The sequence below is a fragment of the Talpa occidentalis genome, unplaced genomic scaffold (genome assembly GCF_014898055.3).
Source record: "Talpa occidentalis isolate TD23 unplaced genomic scaffold, MPIMG_talOcc4v2.1 talOcc4.2022, whole genome shotgun sequence".
NCBI lineage: Eukaryota > Metazoa > Chordata > Mammalia > Eulipotyphla > Talpidae > Talpa > Talpa occidentalis.
The window spans coordinates 1-14,736 of NW_023602100.1; the positions used below are offsets into that span (position 1 = coordinate 1).

The following is a 14,736-nucleotide window of genomic DNA, read 5'->3' on the forward strand; positions in this document are numbered from 1 at the left end:
GGTATAAAATGCAGGCAACAAGGGGGGAGTGGGGTGGCTTTGAGGGGACAAAACACCACTGGGTCACGCTCCGGGGGCCCCGGGAGGGCTCCTTCACCGCCGGCCGGGTTTTCCCACCTGTGCTTGGACTGTCCAGTCACCAAGGGCCCGGGGTGAAGCCGCGCGGCCAGCCCCGCCCCAGCCCGCACCTGTATTTGAAGGTGAAGCCGGTGCGGTCGGTGCCCACCCGGTACTGCCGCAGGAACTCCTTGAAGCGCCTCTGCAGCTGCGACTTGCGGGCCTGGCCCTCTTCGGCCGCGGGGTCGCCCCCGAAGCTGTCGCTGTAGAAGATGCCGGGGTCGTCGAAGCCCGACATGACTGCACCTGGCGGGGGGACAAAGAGCTGGCGCAGGCCGGGCGCCCCGCGCCCCCCCGCGCGGCCTGGGTCCGCCTGTCAGGAGCTGACGGGCCGGCGCGCTGCCCCCCGGCCCCGGCCGCGCCCCGGGAAAGCCCTGCCGCTCCCGCCCCCCGGCGCGGACGCCCGCCCACCCCCGTGGGGCCGACTCCCCGGCCTCGCCGCGCTCACCTCCGCTCCCCCCGCGCGCACCGAGCCAGAGGGGTGAGAGCCCCACGTTCCGCCGCCGAGTTTCGCGGGGAAAAAGGAGGCGCCGCGTTCGGAAGTGGCGGCCGCCGCGTTCCCATTGGGTCGCCCAGAACGCTCGGCCTGCGATTGGGCCGCTCTGCTCCCGCCAGCCCCGCCCCCCTAGCTAGATACCTGAAGAGGATTGGCTGTGGGCATCATGATGTCATCGTCCTGCCCTCCTTCCGGGCTCCATTTTGTGTGGCGGACAATTTGGCGCGAAATTTCTGACCCGGGAGGAAACTCTTAAGGGGCGGGGTGGATGCAAAGATGGCGGAGGGGCGGGGCTTCGGTCCGGGGCGGGGCTTCGGGGCGGGGCGGGCCCCTGAGAAGTGCTCGCTTGGCCGCTGGGCCCGCTGCTTTCCTCGCGGCTCCTGGAGGGGGCGCAGCGCTCCGGCCGCCGTGTTCTCTCAGAGATTGGAGATCAGAGCCTCCCTGGTGGAGCAGGCAGTTAAGCACCGCACTACGAAGCAGTCCGCAGCCTCTGCAGCACGAGTTCGATCCCCAGGCAGGGAGTTACCCACATGGTGCGACAGACCTGTCCTGTCTCCCCGCTGCTCCCCCCAGCAGTGGATCTCAGTCAGTCTGCCTGTTCTGCTCCCCAGTCTGTCTCTGGTGAGTCATCTCACCCCCCCATGTCTGGCCTGTACCCCAGTTCTTGTCTGCATAGATGGATATATCTTTAAAAAATTAAAAAACTTAAACTCAAAACTTGGAGATTAATCTGAAATAATTTCCCATCAGATATTGTTTGGAGTCACTGCCTTAATGTCGTCACAAACTTCGGACTCAAGGATATTTTCCTAGACCCAAATGGTGATTTTTTTTCCCTAATTGTAGATTTTTCACCATACTTCACATTTATGAAATTTGGTCATCCTTAAAATTGATGAAAATTCACGACCAGATTCCCAACCCAGCATGGAAAATGGACAGTTTGGGGGAAAATCACCACACTCACCTGCAGCAATAAGGACTGAATCATTTCCCTTTCCTTTTCCATACCCACCCCCAAGACCACTGGAGGGAACTTTGTATTCTTTGCTACATTCACACAAAAATATTTACAATGAGCATATTTTCAAAGATTTATTTTCATTTGTGCATACAAGAACTGGGGTACAGACCAGAGATGCAGGGGTTGAGAGGATTCACCAGAGACAGAGTGGGGAGCAGAACAGACAGATCTACTGAAATACACTGCTGAGGGGAGCAGCGGGCCACACAGGAGAGGTCTGCCACGCCATGTGGGTAGCTCCCTGCCCGGGGATGGAACGCGTGCTGCAGCAGCTGCAGACAGCTTCATAGTACTGAGACTTTAACCTCTGCACCACCAGGGAGGCCCTATAATGAGCATTCTAAACGTGTGTTTTTGCAGTGTGTAAAAATGACATCAAATGAGTCTGAAACTGGCTTTTCTCATTAATACTTCCTGGAAGCCCCTTGGAGTGGAGACTAGATGGACGTCATTCTACTGAACAGCCACCTATTTTCCATAGTGTGACTAGAACACAAATGATTCATTTTCTTATTAATAGAATTCAAGATGGTCTGGCTCTCTCCCCTCCCTCCCTTCCTTCCTTTCATTGTCACTACAAACAAACGAGGCCCCTTTCCAAGGAAACTGGGACTGGGGTGTAAGAACTGTAACTGCTACAGCTGCCCGAGGTTTGCACACACAAGCTCACAGATGGTGGCTCCTGGTCCTCATTGCACTTTGGAGCCTCCCAGGGGCTCTGATGCCACCACGCAGACTGTTTGGCCACCGCAGGACCCTGCCAGCTGCTGAGGAAGCGAGGTGTATGCTGCTTTTCATCTTGCCAACAAGTAAAAAGGAGACTTGAAGTGATTTTTCTTAGGATCCAGACTCAGTGACCAAGCCAGGATTAGGGACAATGGGCCCACGACTCCCAGTCCCATGTACTAATTGTGCCAGGAAGGTTGTCCTCTGCTCCCCCAAATACACCGTCAGTGAGGGGCTTTCATATCCCCAGTGGGGAGGCTGTGCAGTTCATATTTTGGGGGTTTTCACAAGTTAAGGGCAGCAGAAAAGGCTTGGGGCTTAGAGCTCAATAGACCTGCTTTAAAGCCTTCCTGACTCTGAGAGAAGCAACACCTTTCATTGGTGTGCTGTGAGGAGAACAAGATACAGGTGAGGGCCTCCCTGGTAGCCTAGGGGTTAAGGCTCAGTGCTATCATCCGTATCACCTGAGTTCGATCCCCAGCCAGGGAGCTGACCCACATGGCACAACAGACCTCTCCTGTCTCCCCGCTGCTCCCTTCAGCAGTATATTTCAGTCAATCCATCTGTTCTGCTCCCCACTCTGCCTCCGGTGAATCCTCTCACACCCTGCTCCACTGGCCTACATCAGTTCTGCGCAAATATTAAAAAAAATTATATTTATAAAAAAAAAAGGTGAGGCGCCATCTTTGCACAAGACACTTGTGAGAGTCACAAGTCACAAGTCACTCTCACTAGCGAGAGTCACAGACACTGATGTCCCTCCTCTCCTAACAGGAGCTAAGGTTGCATGGTGTAAGGATTTTGCTACTTGACACAGCAGGTGAGGTGACCCCCCTGAATTCAGGTGACAGGTGACAGAACTGAGCCCCAGAGAGGTTACTAACAATCTCAAAGGCCAAGCTGCAAAGGCGGGTAGCAGGGATTTGAACCCAGGGATCTCACTCCACCCCTAGGGTTCCCTGTACATATGACATCAATTATACCCCAGAACCTGCTCATTTCAGCCCAACAGAACAATCTCTTTGTCAGTCGAGCTGAGCTTGCAAAAAGCAGGGTTTGCCACAAAGATTCATCCACCAACTGCTTAAAATTATCCCCCACATTCTCAGAACAGGCCACAACATCGGAAATCTGCTCCCACCACCCCCACCCTCACCCCTATCTCCCCACAGGGAGAAAGAGTGACAAACAGGTCAGTTTCTCAAGAGTAACAGAACCCAAGACAAACACTTCAAGGTACTGTCAGACAATGTCATTTATTATTTCACATGAAAGTTAGAGGCCAAGGCCACAGAGCTGTTAAGCCCTCCCTCCTCCCCCATAAACCCACCCCAACCCTGCTATAAAAACATAATAGGACACAACAAACTAGCACAGTTTAGGCTGAGCCGGGAACAAAAAGTGGCTCCACAAAAAAAAAAACAAGACAAAAACACAAGATATAACATCTTTGCACAATTATATAAAAGTTGCCGTGGCCAACAGGAACCTGGGCACGGCGTGTCACTGAGACCACAGAGCCGGGGCATGGGGAGGCCCAGGACAGAGGTCACTTCTGGCCAGGTCTTCTGGGCTCTACCTGCAGGAACAGGGTGCCGAGGGGCCCAGCAGGACTCTGGAAGCTCAGGTCCCAGCTAGATGTGCTCTGAGTTGGGGACCATGCCACAGGCCCCTTCTTCCTCTCCTGAGCAAGAGGGGGATAGGGAGATGGTGGGGGCCCCGACAGCCTCCCAGGTCAGAGGTAAGGAAGTCAGCCAAGACAGCCTCCCTCTCCAGAGAGAGCGCCTTCTGCTGGACAGAGTTCATGGCAGGGACCAGGCCCGGCATTCAGATAGCATAGAGCCCCACGGCGACCGTGGCCACCAGAAAGCTGAGCGTGAGGACCCATCGCAGCAGAGGCGTCTGGGGGAGGAGGCTGAGCTGGGCTTTCCCTCTGGAGGTCTCCGTGGGAGTGGAGTCTGAAAGAGAAAGGGGCACAATGTCGACCACAGGTGGATCCAGGTGGGGGTGCCTAAGGTCACACGACTCTGCTCGCCAGGGAGAGAACCCCCTCCTCACACTGTGCCTCCTCCATTTTCAGCCAGCCCACAGGTTAAGAGACTGTCCCCTGGGGGTACTCCAGGGTGCCCCCTTTGAGAACTACTGCACCAGGACAAAGCCCCGTCGCTCCCCCACCAGGAGACCCATCCCTTCAGAACTGGACACACTGCAAGGCTCCCAAGAGAGGGGGCCACGGGGCATGGCCTGAGAACTCTGGGAGGCACATGAAGAGGAGACAAACACAGGACCCTGAGATGTCATGGCTGCTGAAGATCCCATTGGGGGGCACAGCCAGAAACCCTGTGTCCCACGTCAGGGGGCCTCTGCTCAGGAACCACTAAAGGGGACCTGAATCACTGGGCGAGGGCTCACTTTTGAGACAAAGAACTTAAAGTAGCTCTGCCACCCTGCATTCTGGAGCTGGGGAAGCTGAGGTTTAGAGAGCCCTGCGGCCTGCCCTGGGGGCCAAGCTGACGGTCACCTGAAGGTTGAGGCCAGGCCCCTCTGCCCCTCCTCGTTTAAAACATTCAGAAGACAGAAGCACCAAGAGACTGGAGGCAGACAGCCGGGCCCCGTCACCTCCAAAGGAGCCCAGAAGAAGCAGCCTCCAGCCGCCCCTTACCTGGCGCACTGCTGCCGGGCCGCCGGCGAAGCCCTGATGCTAGCAAAGCGCCCTGGTCCTGGCTGTCCCGAGTCAGCAGCTCCTGCAACTCTTCAAAGAGCTGAAAAACAGAAGACACGTTGTCTCAGTGACAGATGGCCCCAGGCCAAACCTTGTTTTAGGAGTGGTGTCCTCGCATATACAGGGGCTTCTGCAGTCTGCTGCCTTCACTTGGCCTTCTGGGGTGAGATTCGCCCATGGCAAGGGGCGGGTCTGGGGATTCATTGGCCAGGGTTTGTGGGTACAGAGCAGTCATGTGCCCTGCCGAGGCTAGCCCAGAGGGCAGGCACAAAGGCTAGCCCTGGGGGGGGGGGGGGGGGTTCTGGCTCTGACACCACCCCCCTCCCTTCCATGACAACTGTCTGGAAGACAGATCTGCCTGCTTGGCGTGCAGGGGGTGCTGCTTCTACAGTTGCTCCCACCGGCGTCTCCTGAGCCCGCGCTGCGAATGGGGATTCAGGGGCATGAGCTAGGGCCCCCATCCCCACAGCAGCTGCTCTGGAGGCTTGGCTGGAATGAACTTGCTTACCCCTCACAGCCACTCTAAGAGCTGGGGGCTTTTAACCCTCATTTTACAGAAGAGGAAATTGAGGGGCAGAGAGAGGCAGGATCTGGCTGAGATTACCCAGCCAGTAAGTGGCAGAGCTGGAAGCCTGGCTTCCAGCACTTACCCACGACCCACAGCCCTCTCCCCTACCACACGAGAACCTCCCCGGGGGAGCGGCTGGGGAACCACAGCCACCCGAGCTGCCTGATGCTCACTTGAATGTTGAGCAGGAACGCGGTCTTGGCCTCTTCGATCACCCTGTGCCTGACCTCGGGGGTCATCTCCAGAGCGTTCATGCGGGAGCGGTAGAGCTGCTTGAACTTGGTAGCGCTCTCGATGTTGGGGAAGGTGAAGAAGGCCAGGCCCTCGCCGGAGCTGGGCAGGTCCAGGGCCTTCTGAGCGATCTTCTTGAGGACCTGGCCCCCGGACAGGTCGCCCAGGTAGCGGGTGTAGGCGTGGGCCACCAGCACCTCGGGCTCCTTGCTCCCCACCTCATGGAGTCGCCGCACGTAGCGCCTGGTGGCCTGCGTGTAGGGCACGGCCTTCTCCCAGTCCGGCCCGTACCAGAAGGCCATGTCCTGCTCCAGGGCAGCCCGGCGGTGCAGCTCTTCCGGGAAGTAGAGGGGGGTGTAGACGGGGTTGTCCTTGTTGCGCTCGATCTCCTCCTCCAGGGCCACGTAGATGTGATACAGGGAGGCCATCACCAGCTGAAAGCAGAGCAGGATGGGGTGAAGCCTCCCCTTAGGGACACCCACCTCTCCAACGACCAGAAGCACTTCCTGAGCCTGAATTCTTTCTGTCCCACTGAGTAGTGCACGTCTAACTAAATCCTTAAAAAACAATCCCGCTTTCACAGAAAAGGAAACTAAGGTTCAGATGGAGCATGAAACACTGAGGTCACACAGCCAGTAAGAAATGAATGTGGAGTCAAGCCCCCCCTGGCCAGAGGGCCCTGGATTAACTGCTCACAGGAGGTGCTGGTCACTGACCTCTGGCATCTGGCCTCTAGACGCTCCTTCCCGGAGGCCCCCCACCACCGCTGGATATGGGGTTGGGGGGACAGATCCAGTGTACTTTGCCTCAGAGAACTCCAGTTACACATTAATATTTTACTGAATTTAAAAAAGAGCAAAGTTTGCAAGTTCCAAGTGACTCTTCGGAGTTACTTCTGAGCCATTAACCTTCAGAGCAGCCCTGTATCTATCTCAGGCAAAAAACCATGGCCTGGTAGAAAGAAAACATCCTGGCTCTAGCCTCAGCTTGGCCAGGCCCCAGCTGTGTGACCCTGGGTAAGTCACTTGCCCTCTCTGGGTCTCAGTTTCCTGCCCCAGGGCAGGAGGTGACCCAAGGTCTGCGTGATGCTGTGCAGACAAGCCTCCTCCCTCCTTGCCAAAGATGACAATGACCGCAACCACACATACTAGTGGGGGTAGGGCTGGGTGTGGGGCAGGCAGGACGGCCAAGGAGAAGCAGTGGGTATTGCCAGTGCGCGGCTCTGAAATCAACACTGACAAACGCCACCTCCATCAGCATCAGTGAAAGGAGCTGTCACGGATCTTTGCCGCCACTTTGAGTTCAGACATTTAGAGGCAAGAGGCAAAGTTTACAGTGGCTGAAATGGGGTGCTCCCCTGGTTGCCTCCCAGTTCCAGCCACATCACAGCCACTGTCCCATGCCATCTTGTGGAGGGGGGCAGAGGGCAAGGAACAAGGAGTGAGGAGTGGCCCCAGCACGCACACGAGCCAAGGCCCCAGAAGCACACTGCTGGGGGCTCACTCCCCTGCCCCACACTCTGTTCAACTTGAACAAGCCCCACCTCACGGGTCACCTGTCCGGTTCTTGGTCAAGGGCTTTCCTCTATTTGCTTGAACTTCCCAACGCTGTTGGGAAACAGCCAGGCAGTGCTGGGAAGTGTGTGCCTAGGAAAACCCTTCTGTGAGCGTCATTCCACAGACAAGGAGAGGTGTTGTAGGGAGGCTGGGGACGGGCCCTCACTGAATGGTGGTGCTGGGACTTTCAGCCCAGCCTACCCTCTTGCTGAAGAGGCTCTGAAATGAACCTGCCTTGGTTTGATGTTGGCCTTTTCCATTTACTTACTGGCTGTGTGACCCTCTGTTAGATACTTAACTTCTCTGACCTCTCCCTTCATCTTCCTTATCAAGGGTGAGGCGCAGATTAGAAACCATCTGCATAAAATGCCCGGCACAGCAGGAAAGCTCAGTGGATAGCATGACCGCCCCAACACTACAGAGACCATGAGCGGATGTGCTGTATGACCTTAGAGTCATCTCCTGTCTCTGGGCCTCAATGTCATCCTCTGTAAAATGACCCCCTTAGGTCTGATGCCTGGGTACACCCACCCCTGCTAACACTCCCACCAGGGCTGGTCCCATCAGGCCACATACCTTAAAGCCCTGTCGGGTCACCTGGCCCTTCTGGAAGTTCTTCATGAACTCAGCATTCTCGGCCTGGGTGTGTACCTCCTTGGTGGCTTCCTTCAGGGCCTCTGACAAATCCTGGGGCCTGCTGCAGAGGCAGGGAGGGAGGGGGACAAGAGGTTGGCTGTGAGCTTCTGAGGGTGCTGCCAGTGTCACCTTTATCAGGCTTCTCTGCAGAAATGAAGTCCAACTCCCATCTAATACATAGACCATGGTCCCAGCTGCCTGAAGACACCGCCCCATCAGCTCTTCAGTCATTAAAATACTACGTAACATGGCCCGGCTATCTCAGTGCGGCTGGGGGGCAGCACAGCCCAGGAGAGGCAGCAGTGGGCAGGGTCTGGGCATTCATGTTCAACACCAAAATAGCTGTGGTTGGCTTTTAGACCCAGGATTTAATTCATTTATTTTGTTGCTGTTTCAGATACAATCTCATGCCCCCTTAATGTTTGCTCATCATAAAAGCGTCTCGATTCAGAAAGCTGCAAACTTCTGCTTTACTCCAAGTGCCTTTCTGGAAGTATCTCTGCCAGATGTTCGCCTGTATCCACCCACCCCCCCACCCCCCCAATCGCCATTTCTCCTTTTTCTCCTAAGCTCCTTCCAGAAACACCACCCTCCTGTTCTAGGTGCTGATCAAACTTTCGGGAGAAGGAAACTGGCCAGACTCAGAGGCGCACAACCCAGGGTCCGATCCCCGCTCCCAGCTCTGATGCCGTAGGCCAGCTACTTGGGCTGCTGCCCCCCTCAACCTTAAACTGGGGGCACCAGAGCCCCCAGACTGCCATGTTCAGGTGCTGGACAGCTGGTGAGAGCGGACTGCCACAAGCGGGCTCGGGTGAGCAAAGCGCCCACTCTCACCCAGCCTGGGGCAGCCCCTGGCTACAGCAGGGTCCTTTCCAAGCACCCCTGAAAGTCCGAGGAGAAAAGTTGCCCCCAGAGTGACAGCCTTACCTACTGACCCGACCCCTTTCGGGGAGCCAGGCATGCACACCACCTCTCACCCCTCTGCCCACCCAGGCACCCGCCGGCTCGGCAGCGGCTCCTCCAGCCTCCAAAGCCCCAGGGCGCGGCTCCCCGGCCCGGCCCGCCCGCCCCGCCGGCCGTGCTCGCCTGTCCGGCTGCTGGCGCTCCATCGCGGGCTGGTGCGGCTCGCTGGGCTCGGCTCCGCTGGGCTCCGCTGGGCTGCGATGTCCCGAGGGCGGTGGTGAGGACCACGAGCTGCTGAGCCCAGCCGGGCCGGGCGGGCCTTTATCCCCGGGCCGCGTCACGTGGCCGCGCAACAGCTGATCAGCGCTTTGGGGCGCGAAGTTGCAACACCCGGCCCCGCCCGCCCGGCCCGCGCGGGCGGAGGGGAGGGTCACATGAGCCTGGAAAACAAAGCCTTTTAGCACAGGACGTTAAAAAAGAACTCTCTGGAAATCCGAGCAGCTGTGTGATGGAGCCCCCCACCCGGCCGTGGGGCTTCCAGCGCCCCAGGATTCTGGAAGTTTCCAGGTGGCTGGAAGGGAGCCTGCACAGAGCAGGAGGCTGGTGGGCAGCACCGGGGACTTACCCGCCCCAAGCTTCCTTGCAGCCTGTGCTGGCGCTCGGTCTTTAAAACGTGCCCTCAGGTGACAGCCTGTCGCTCCTCACTGGCCTTGAATGTACCCGGGTGTTTTTGGGGGTTTGGATTTTTGAGCACCTCCTGAGTGTTAGGGACTGCTGTCTTCAGGATTCATCCCCACAGCTATCCGGAGGGATAGATCACTCCCATTTTATAGACAGGGAAACTGAGGCTAGCAGGGTTGAAGGGGGGGCGCAGCAATCTCCTGCACACACCCCAGGGCAAGTCTCCGTCTCTGCCTGCCTGCTCCAGGCTCTCCTGCCCTTGGTACACACCGTGGCAGCGCCAGTGTCCTGCAGGCCCCCTCCCTGCCTGCAGCAAGGGTCCTCTTCCGGGACCCCTAGGCCGGGTTTGTCTCTTGTCCCCCGCGCCGGCTCCAGGCCTGGAACCAATGGCCTTGGTCACCGACTGCTGAATTAATTCTGTGTGAGGCTGGTCCTCAGCTCTGGGGGCAAGCAGGTAGCCAGGGGGACCCGCAGGACAAAAAGACTGAATGATTCCTAAAGCCCCTTCCCGACACCACAGTTCTGGAATGGAAATTTTTGTTAAAAAGTGACTTTGGCTCATGACAAGGACGTCATCTGGAAGTGGAGGTTGTCCGTGTGCCCTCTGCGGGGCTGCTGGTACAGTCTTGAAGATGCCAGCCAAGCACGGATGCCCCACTGGGCTGGGGAGCGGAGACCTGTCTTCCCTTCCACCCTGTTTGTCCAGGGGTCCCTGTGCTTGGAAACAGGCAGGTGGTGGTCGGTCCACCCAATCGTGGCTCAGCCTTCTGGCCCCGAGCAGTTCTCCTCCAAGGTCACTTTCCTGAGCATCAGTCCCCATATCAGTCCGGCCACGGGCACATTCCTGATAGAGTAGCCTGCGCCAAGGTGGCCTGCCCTGGGAACCACCTCTGCTTCTGTGACCGATAACAACGCACTATTAGTCACTGCCCACTCATAGTCACTGCACCAGATACGATTCTGAATAGAAACAAGTACTAATTCATTTAATCCTCATAATGGTGCCACAGGTCGGTGCTAAAATTATCCCCACTTGGCAAATGAAGAAAGTGAGGCAGAGAGCTTAAGAGAGGGACTTGAACCCAGGTAGTCTGGCATAAAGACCTCAAAACTGCAAACTGTGGCGTCCTCCCAGAATGTACAGAGAGTAAATCATGCCAAAGGAAGGGAGTGATATCCCCACAGCAGACGGCACCTCCAAGATTGTCTTGGAAACACTTGTCCTCTGGACGGCGGCATTTGCTGTTTTCCAAGACTCACAGAGGTCAGAACTGGAGCTCCTCCGTGATTTCAGAAAAATGGCCAAGAACTTTCTAGGAAGGAGGACCAGCAGAAACCAATGGCCTCATTAGAATATCTGTGTTACCTTGTAAATTCCCAGAGCCTGGAGTCAGCGAGCAGGTAGCAATCAAGACTGGCTAAACAGATGAGGGTGTGTCATGCGATCTCACTCTGGTAAACATGATAATACTGCCAGGCTGCCAGAAAGAACTGAAATCAGCTGAAAGTTGCCATCTGAACCAGCTTTATTGTGCACCTGCTGTGTGCGGAGCTGTTAAGTGGGGCCTCATGTAATCCCAATAACAGCTCTGTGAGGGATGGTCATGCTCATTTCTACTTTGTCCATGTAAACCACTGAGGCACAGAGAGGTTAGGTAGTTTTCCCAGATCCCAAACCTGTCAATTCAGGAACCCCAGAAGGTAAAGCTTATATGATCTGACCCCTGACATGGGGGTCACTGTGCCCCCAGAGGGGGTGACTTGCCCACCCTGTACCCCCAATAGAGGATTCAGTGACAGAGGGATCCTGGCTCCCAGCCCAGGTTTGCTCTTGGTGGCACTGCTTCCCCAGGAACCCCTGACTTGGCTAAAATAGCCTCCACTCCCAGACAAGCCAGCGTGGGGGTGCGGGGTGGGGGATGCTGAGCTGATGTGGTTCCCTCTGCCTCTGTGCTGGGGTTGCTCTTGCGGCCCTTCCGCATGCTGATTCAGCCTCCTGACTTCCCTTTCCTGTCCGCAAGCTGCTGGAATGGCCCCTGTGGTGTTCTTTCTCCCTCTGTGGCAGGCTGATCAATCAATGGGCTCCCAAGTGCAGCTCCCAATGTTAGGGATCTTGCAGATGTGAATTAAGTAGAGGGTCTTGCAATGGGAGCTTATCCAGGACTATCCTTGTGGGTCTAATGGAATCACATCCTTGTAACAGGGCAGTGTGGGGGCAGCTAGGCTGGGCCAGCCGGGCTTGAGCTCCGGAGGCCCAAAGCTGGAGAAGCTGGAAGCCCACCTTGACAGAGCCTGCGTGCCCAGGCCCTCATGGAGAGTCTGGGCTGTAGGGAAATGATCCCAGAAAGGAACAGGGCCACGGAAGACAAATGTGGTGGAAACGCGAAAGAAACACTGATGTTGCTGAGCCAAGCCTCTGTCTCACCCCTCCCCAGAGGCAGAAGCTTATCTCGTGAACAGATCCTGCCAGAGATGCCATCCCTATGCGTGGAAACTGGGACTGTGCTTTGTTACACTTTCTGGTGTAATTCAGCTCCTACACCTTGTATAGAGGAAGCTCCTCCTAGATTCTCTGGGTGGGCCCATTTGAATTACAGGGGCCCTTAAAGCTGGGGAGCTTTGGCGGGCTCACGGCGTGAGAGACACAGAAGTCAGAGACTTCAGAACGCAATAGTTTGCAGTGTGGAATCAGGGTCCGGTCAGGTGGACCTTGCAGGTGGGAGATGCGGGGAGGAGCCTTGTTAGGGGCGGCAGGGAAAGCCAGGTGGAGGCGCAGACCTGGCCTGGGGCAGACCTGGCCTGGACAAGCAGCATCCAGGGGCCAGTGTAGCTGCAGCATAGAGAGAGGGTGGGGGCGGGGCGGACAGCGGAGCAGGCAGAGGGAGGACAGATCCCAGGACCTGAAGGCCCAGGTGTGCAGATTGACAGGCCTTTCTCAGGAAAGGAGGGGACAGATATGGACATGCACACGGCGGAAGCCAAACTTGTTTTCTTGGGCACACGTTAATTTCCAGACTGGACACTTGGCATATATGAACTTGTCATCTCTGGTAGGGAATTTATGTGAAAGGCAAGAATTTAGGAGCATAAAGATTTTATCACAAGGAAAAGTGCCTTAGTGTCTGTGGGAGAGGCTGCAGGCTGCGATGGGGCTGAAGGCCGAGGGGAGGCCCATGCACTCTTCCCGCAGGCCCTGACTTGGCTCTGGGTTTCTCCTCCATGCATTTTGTTCGTGTTTCATTTTCTTTCATGAAGGGACCCTTTGTGAGATGGAGAGACAGGAGGGTTTGGAGCAATGAGGGGATGTGGCTTGGGTTTTCCCGGGATGGTCTCTGTGGTCACTGGGGTTAGGCTGCACACAAGAAGGCCAAGAGCAGAGGCCACCTACCTACTGCAGTGATCCAGGCCGGAGATGTTGGGGGCCTGGACAGGAAGGCCTAGAAGTGGCAGAGGACGTATCTTAAAGGCAGGGCTATCAAGCGTTTCAGAAGAGGAAGTGATGTGGCAGGGAGTCAAGAAGAACCGAAAGTTACTAGGTCAAGCACCTGGGAGATGGGATTGCCAGGTTACTATGCTGGGAAGGGGGCAGCGGACACAGCTCAGTCTTGGACAAGTCAGTTTGGAGATGGAAGGGGACAGGCTTTGCAAACAATGGGCAAGAAAGGAGATAAGGGCCTCCCTGGTGGTGCAAGCTTCAGCACTGTGACGCTACCAGCAGCCTCTGGAGCTGAAGCTCCATCCCCAGCCAGGGAGGTGACCCACATGATGCAGCACCTCTCCTGTCTCCCCGCTGCTCCCCTCAGCAGTGTATTTCAGTAGATCTGTCTGTTCTGCTCCCCACTCTGTCTCTGGTGGGTCCTCTCCCTTCTACCCCCCTCACCTCCGGCCTATACCCCAGTTCTTAATGCATAAATAAATCTTTAAAAAAAATGAGATAAATAGGAAGGGCCTGCCCTTTTCTAGAAGTTTCATTTCTTCTTGCCTGCGGTTAAAGTTGCTCTTTCACCAAGCAGCCAGAGGCGGGCTGCGCAGGCGGGTGACTCAGCATAATCTGCCTTCCCTTTGTCCCTCTGAGTCTCCCCTCCCAACCGTGACACAGCAGAAATTCAGCCTCTGGAGGAGAAAGCAGAAATCACAACTCAGCATTCGGCAGGCGCCTGGAAAATCAGTGGTTTGGGCTGCTGGCAGGCGGCCAGGGCTGAGGCTTCCGAGGTTCTAGAGTGGAAAACATAGGTGCAGGCCCCAGCTGAGGGTGAGGGAGCAGGGGAGTGTTTTGCCAGATACAGGTTGCTCCGGGAGACCACACCTGGGTCTCCTCAAGCACAGGGTATCTCAGGTAAACAAAGTTCCACCCACTCCACCCGTAGACCTAAAAGGACACACCTGTGACCCAGCAGGGCTGGCAGAGGGGACCCCAGTGGTGGCGTGAGCCTCAGTGGAGCACAGCCTTCCTCAGCAAGGCAAACAGTCCCAAACATTAAAAACCTCCTCACACTGGACCTCAAAACACCAGAGCTTTTCTGGGTGTCAAGATACCCCATAAACCAGGTTGAAATCCCACACAGGCTACGTGTGACAGACGCAGATGTTACACTCCAAATGGGGGGCTCTCACACGAAGGGCAGAAGGGGGCACTGATGGGATGTCTTTCCATTCCTATCCCCTTTACTCCTCCTGCTGCCCCCCCCATTTTATTTATTTATGCATACAAGAGCTGGGGTACAGGCCAGAGGTGGGGGGAGCGGTGAGAGGATTCACCAGAGACAGAGTGGGAATAGAACAGGTGGATCTATTGAAATTTACTGCTGAGGGGAGCATTGGGCGAGACAGGAGAGGTCTGCTGTGCTGTGTGGGTCAGCTCCCTGGCCAGAGATCAAACTCATGCTCAATGGTTGCCGATAGCTTCATAGTGCGGAGACTCAACCCCTTGCACCACCAGGGAGGCCCTGCTCCCCACCCCTCATTTTGCAGATAAGGCGACAAGGCAGTACAATCCCATCTCCCCAGGTGCTTGACCCAGTAACTTTGCAGTTACTTGACTCCCCTGCCACATCCACTTCCTCTTCTGAAATGCTG

At 56.3% G+C, this 14,736-nt stretch overlaps 1 protein-coding gene across 2 annotated transcripts; it reads right to left on the reverse strand.

The window, feature by feature from the left end:
* Window positions 1-3,608: 3,608 nt before the first annotated feature.
* On the reverse strand, window positions 3,609-9,282 carry LOC119253822 (heme oxygenase 1-like). Of its 2 annotated transcripts, none has more exons than XM_037521100.1 (5): window positions 9,163-9,282; window positions 8,017-8,134; window positions 5,827-6,318; window positions 5,026-5,125; window positions 3,609-4,321 (listed from the first exon to the last, which is right to left on the reverse strand). In XM_037521100.1, the coding sequence occupies exons 1-5, from the start codon at window positions 9,183-9,185 to the stop codon at window positions 4,191-4,193; spliced, it is 864 nt and encodes a 287-aa protein (XP_037376997.1). In that variant the 5' UTR covers window positions 9,186-9,282; the 3' UTR covers window positions 3,609-4,190. The 2 variants fall into 2 exon arrangements, with proteins under 2 accessions (XP_037376997.1, XP_037376996.1); XM_037521099.1 differs by having other exon boundaries at window positions 8,017-8,137.
* Window positions 9,283-14,736: the final 5,454 nt, after the last annotated feature.

What these genes read in the sequence shown, in the direction of transcription:
- LOC119253822 (XM_037521099.1), bottom strand. Translation starts at nt 9,185, where the DNA reads ATGGAGCGCCAGCAGCCGGACAG. An exon ending in TGACCCGACAGGGCTTTAAG is followed by an intron (nt 6,319 to 8,016) that starts GTATGTGGCCTG and finishes CTCTGCTTTCAG; the next exon opens with CTGGTGATGGCCTCCCTGTA. An exon ending in GCCCGGCAGCAGTGCGCCAG is followed by an intron (nt 4,322 to 5,025) that starts GTAAGGGGCGGC and finishes TTTCTCTTTCAG; the next exon opens with ACTCCACTCCCACGGAGACC.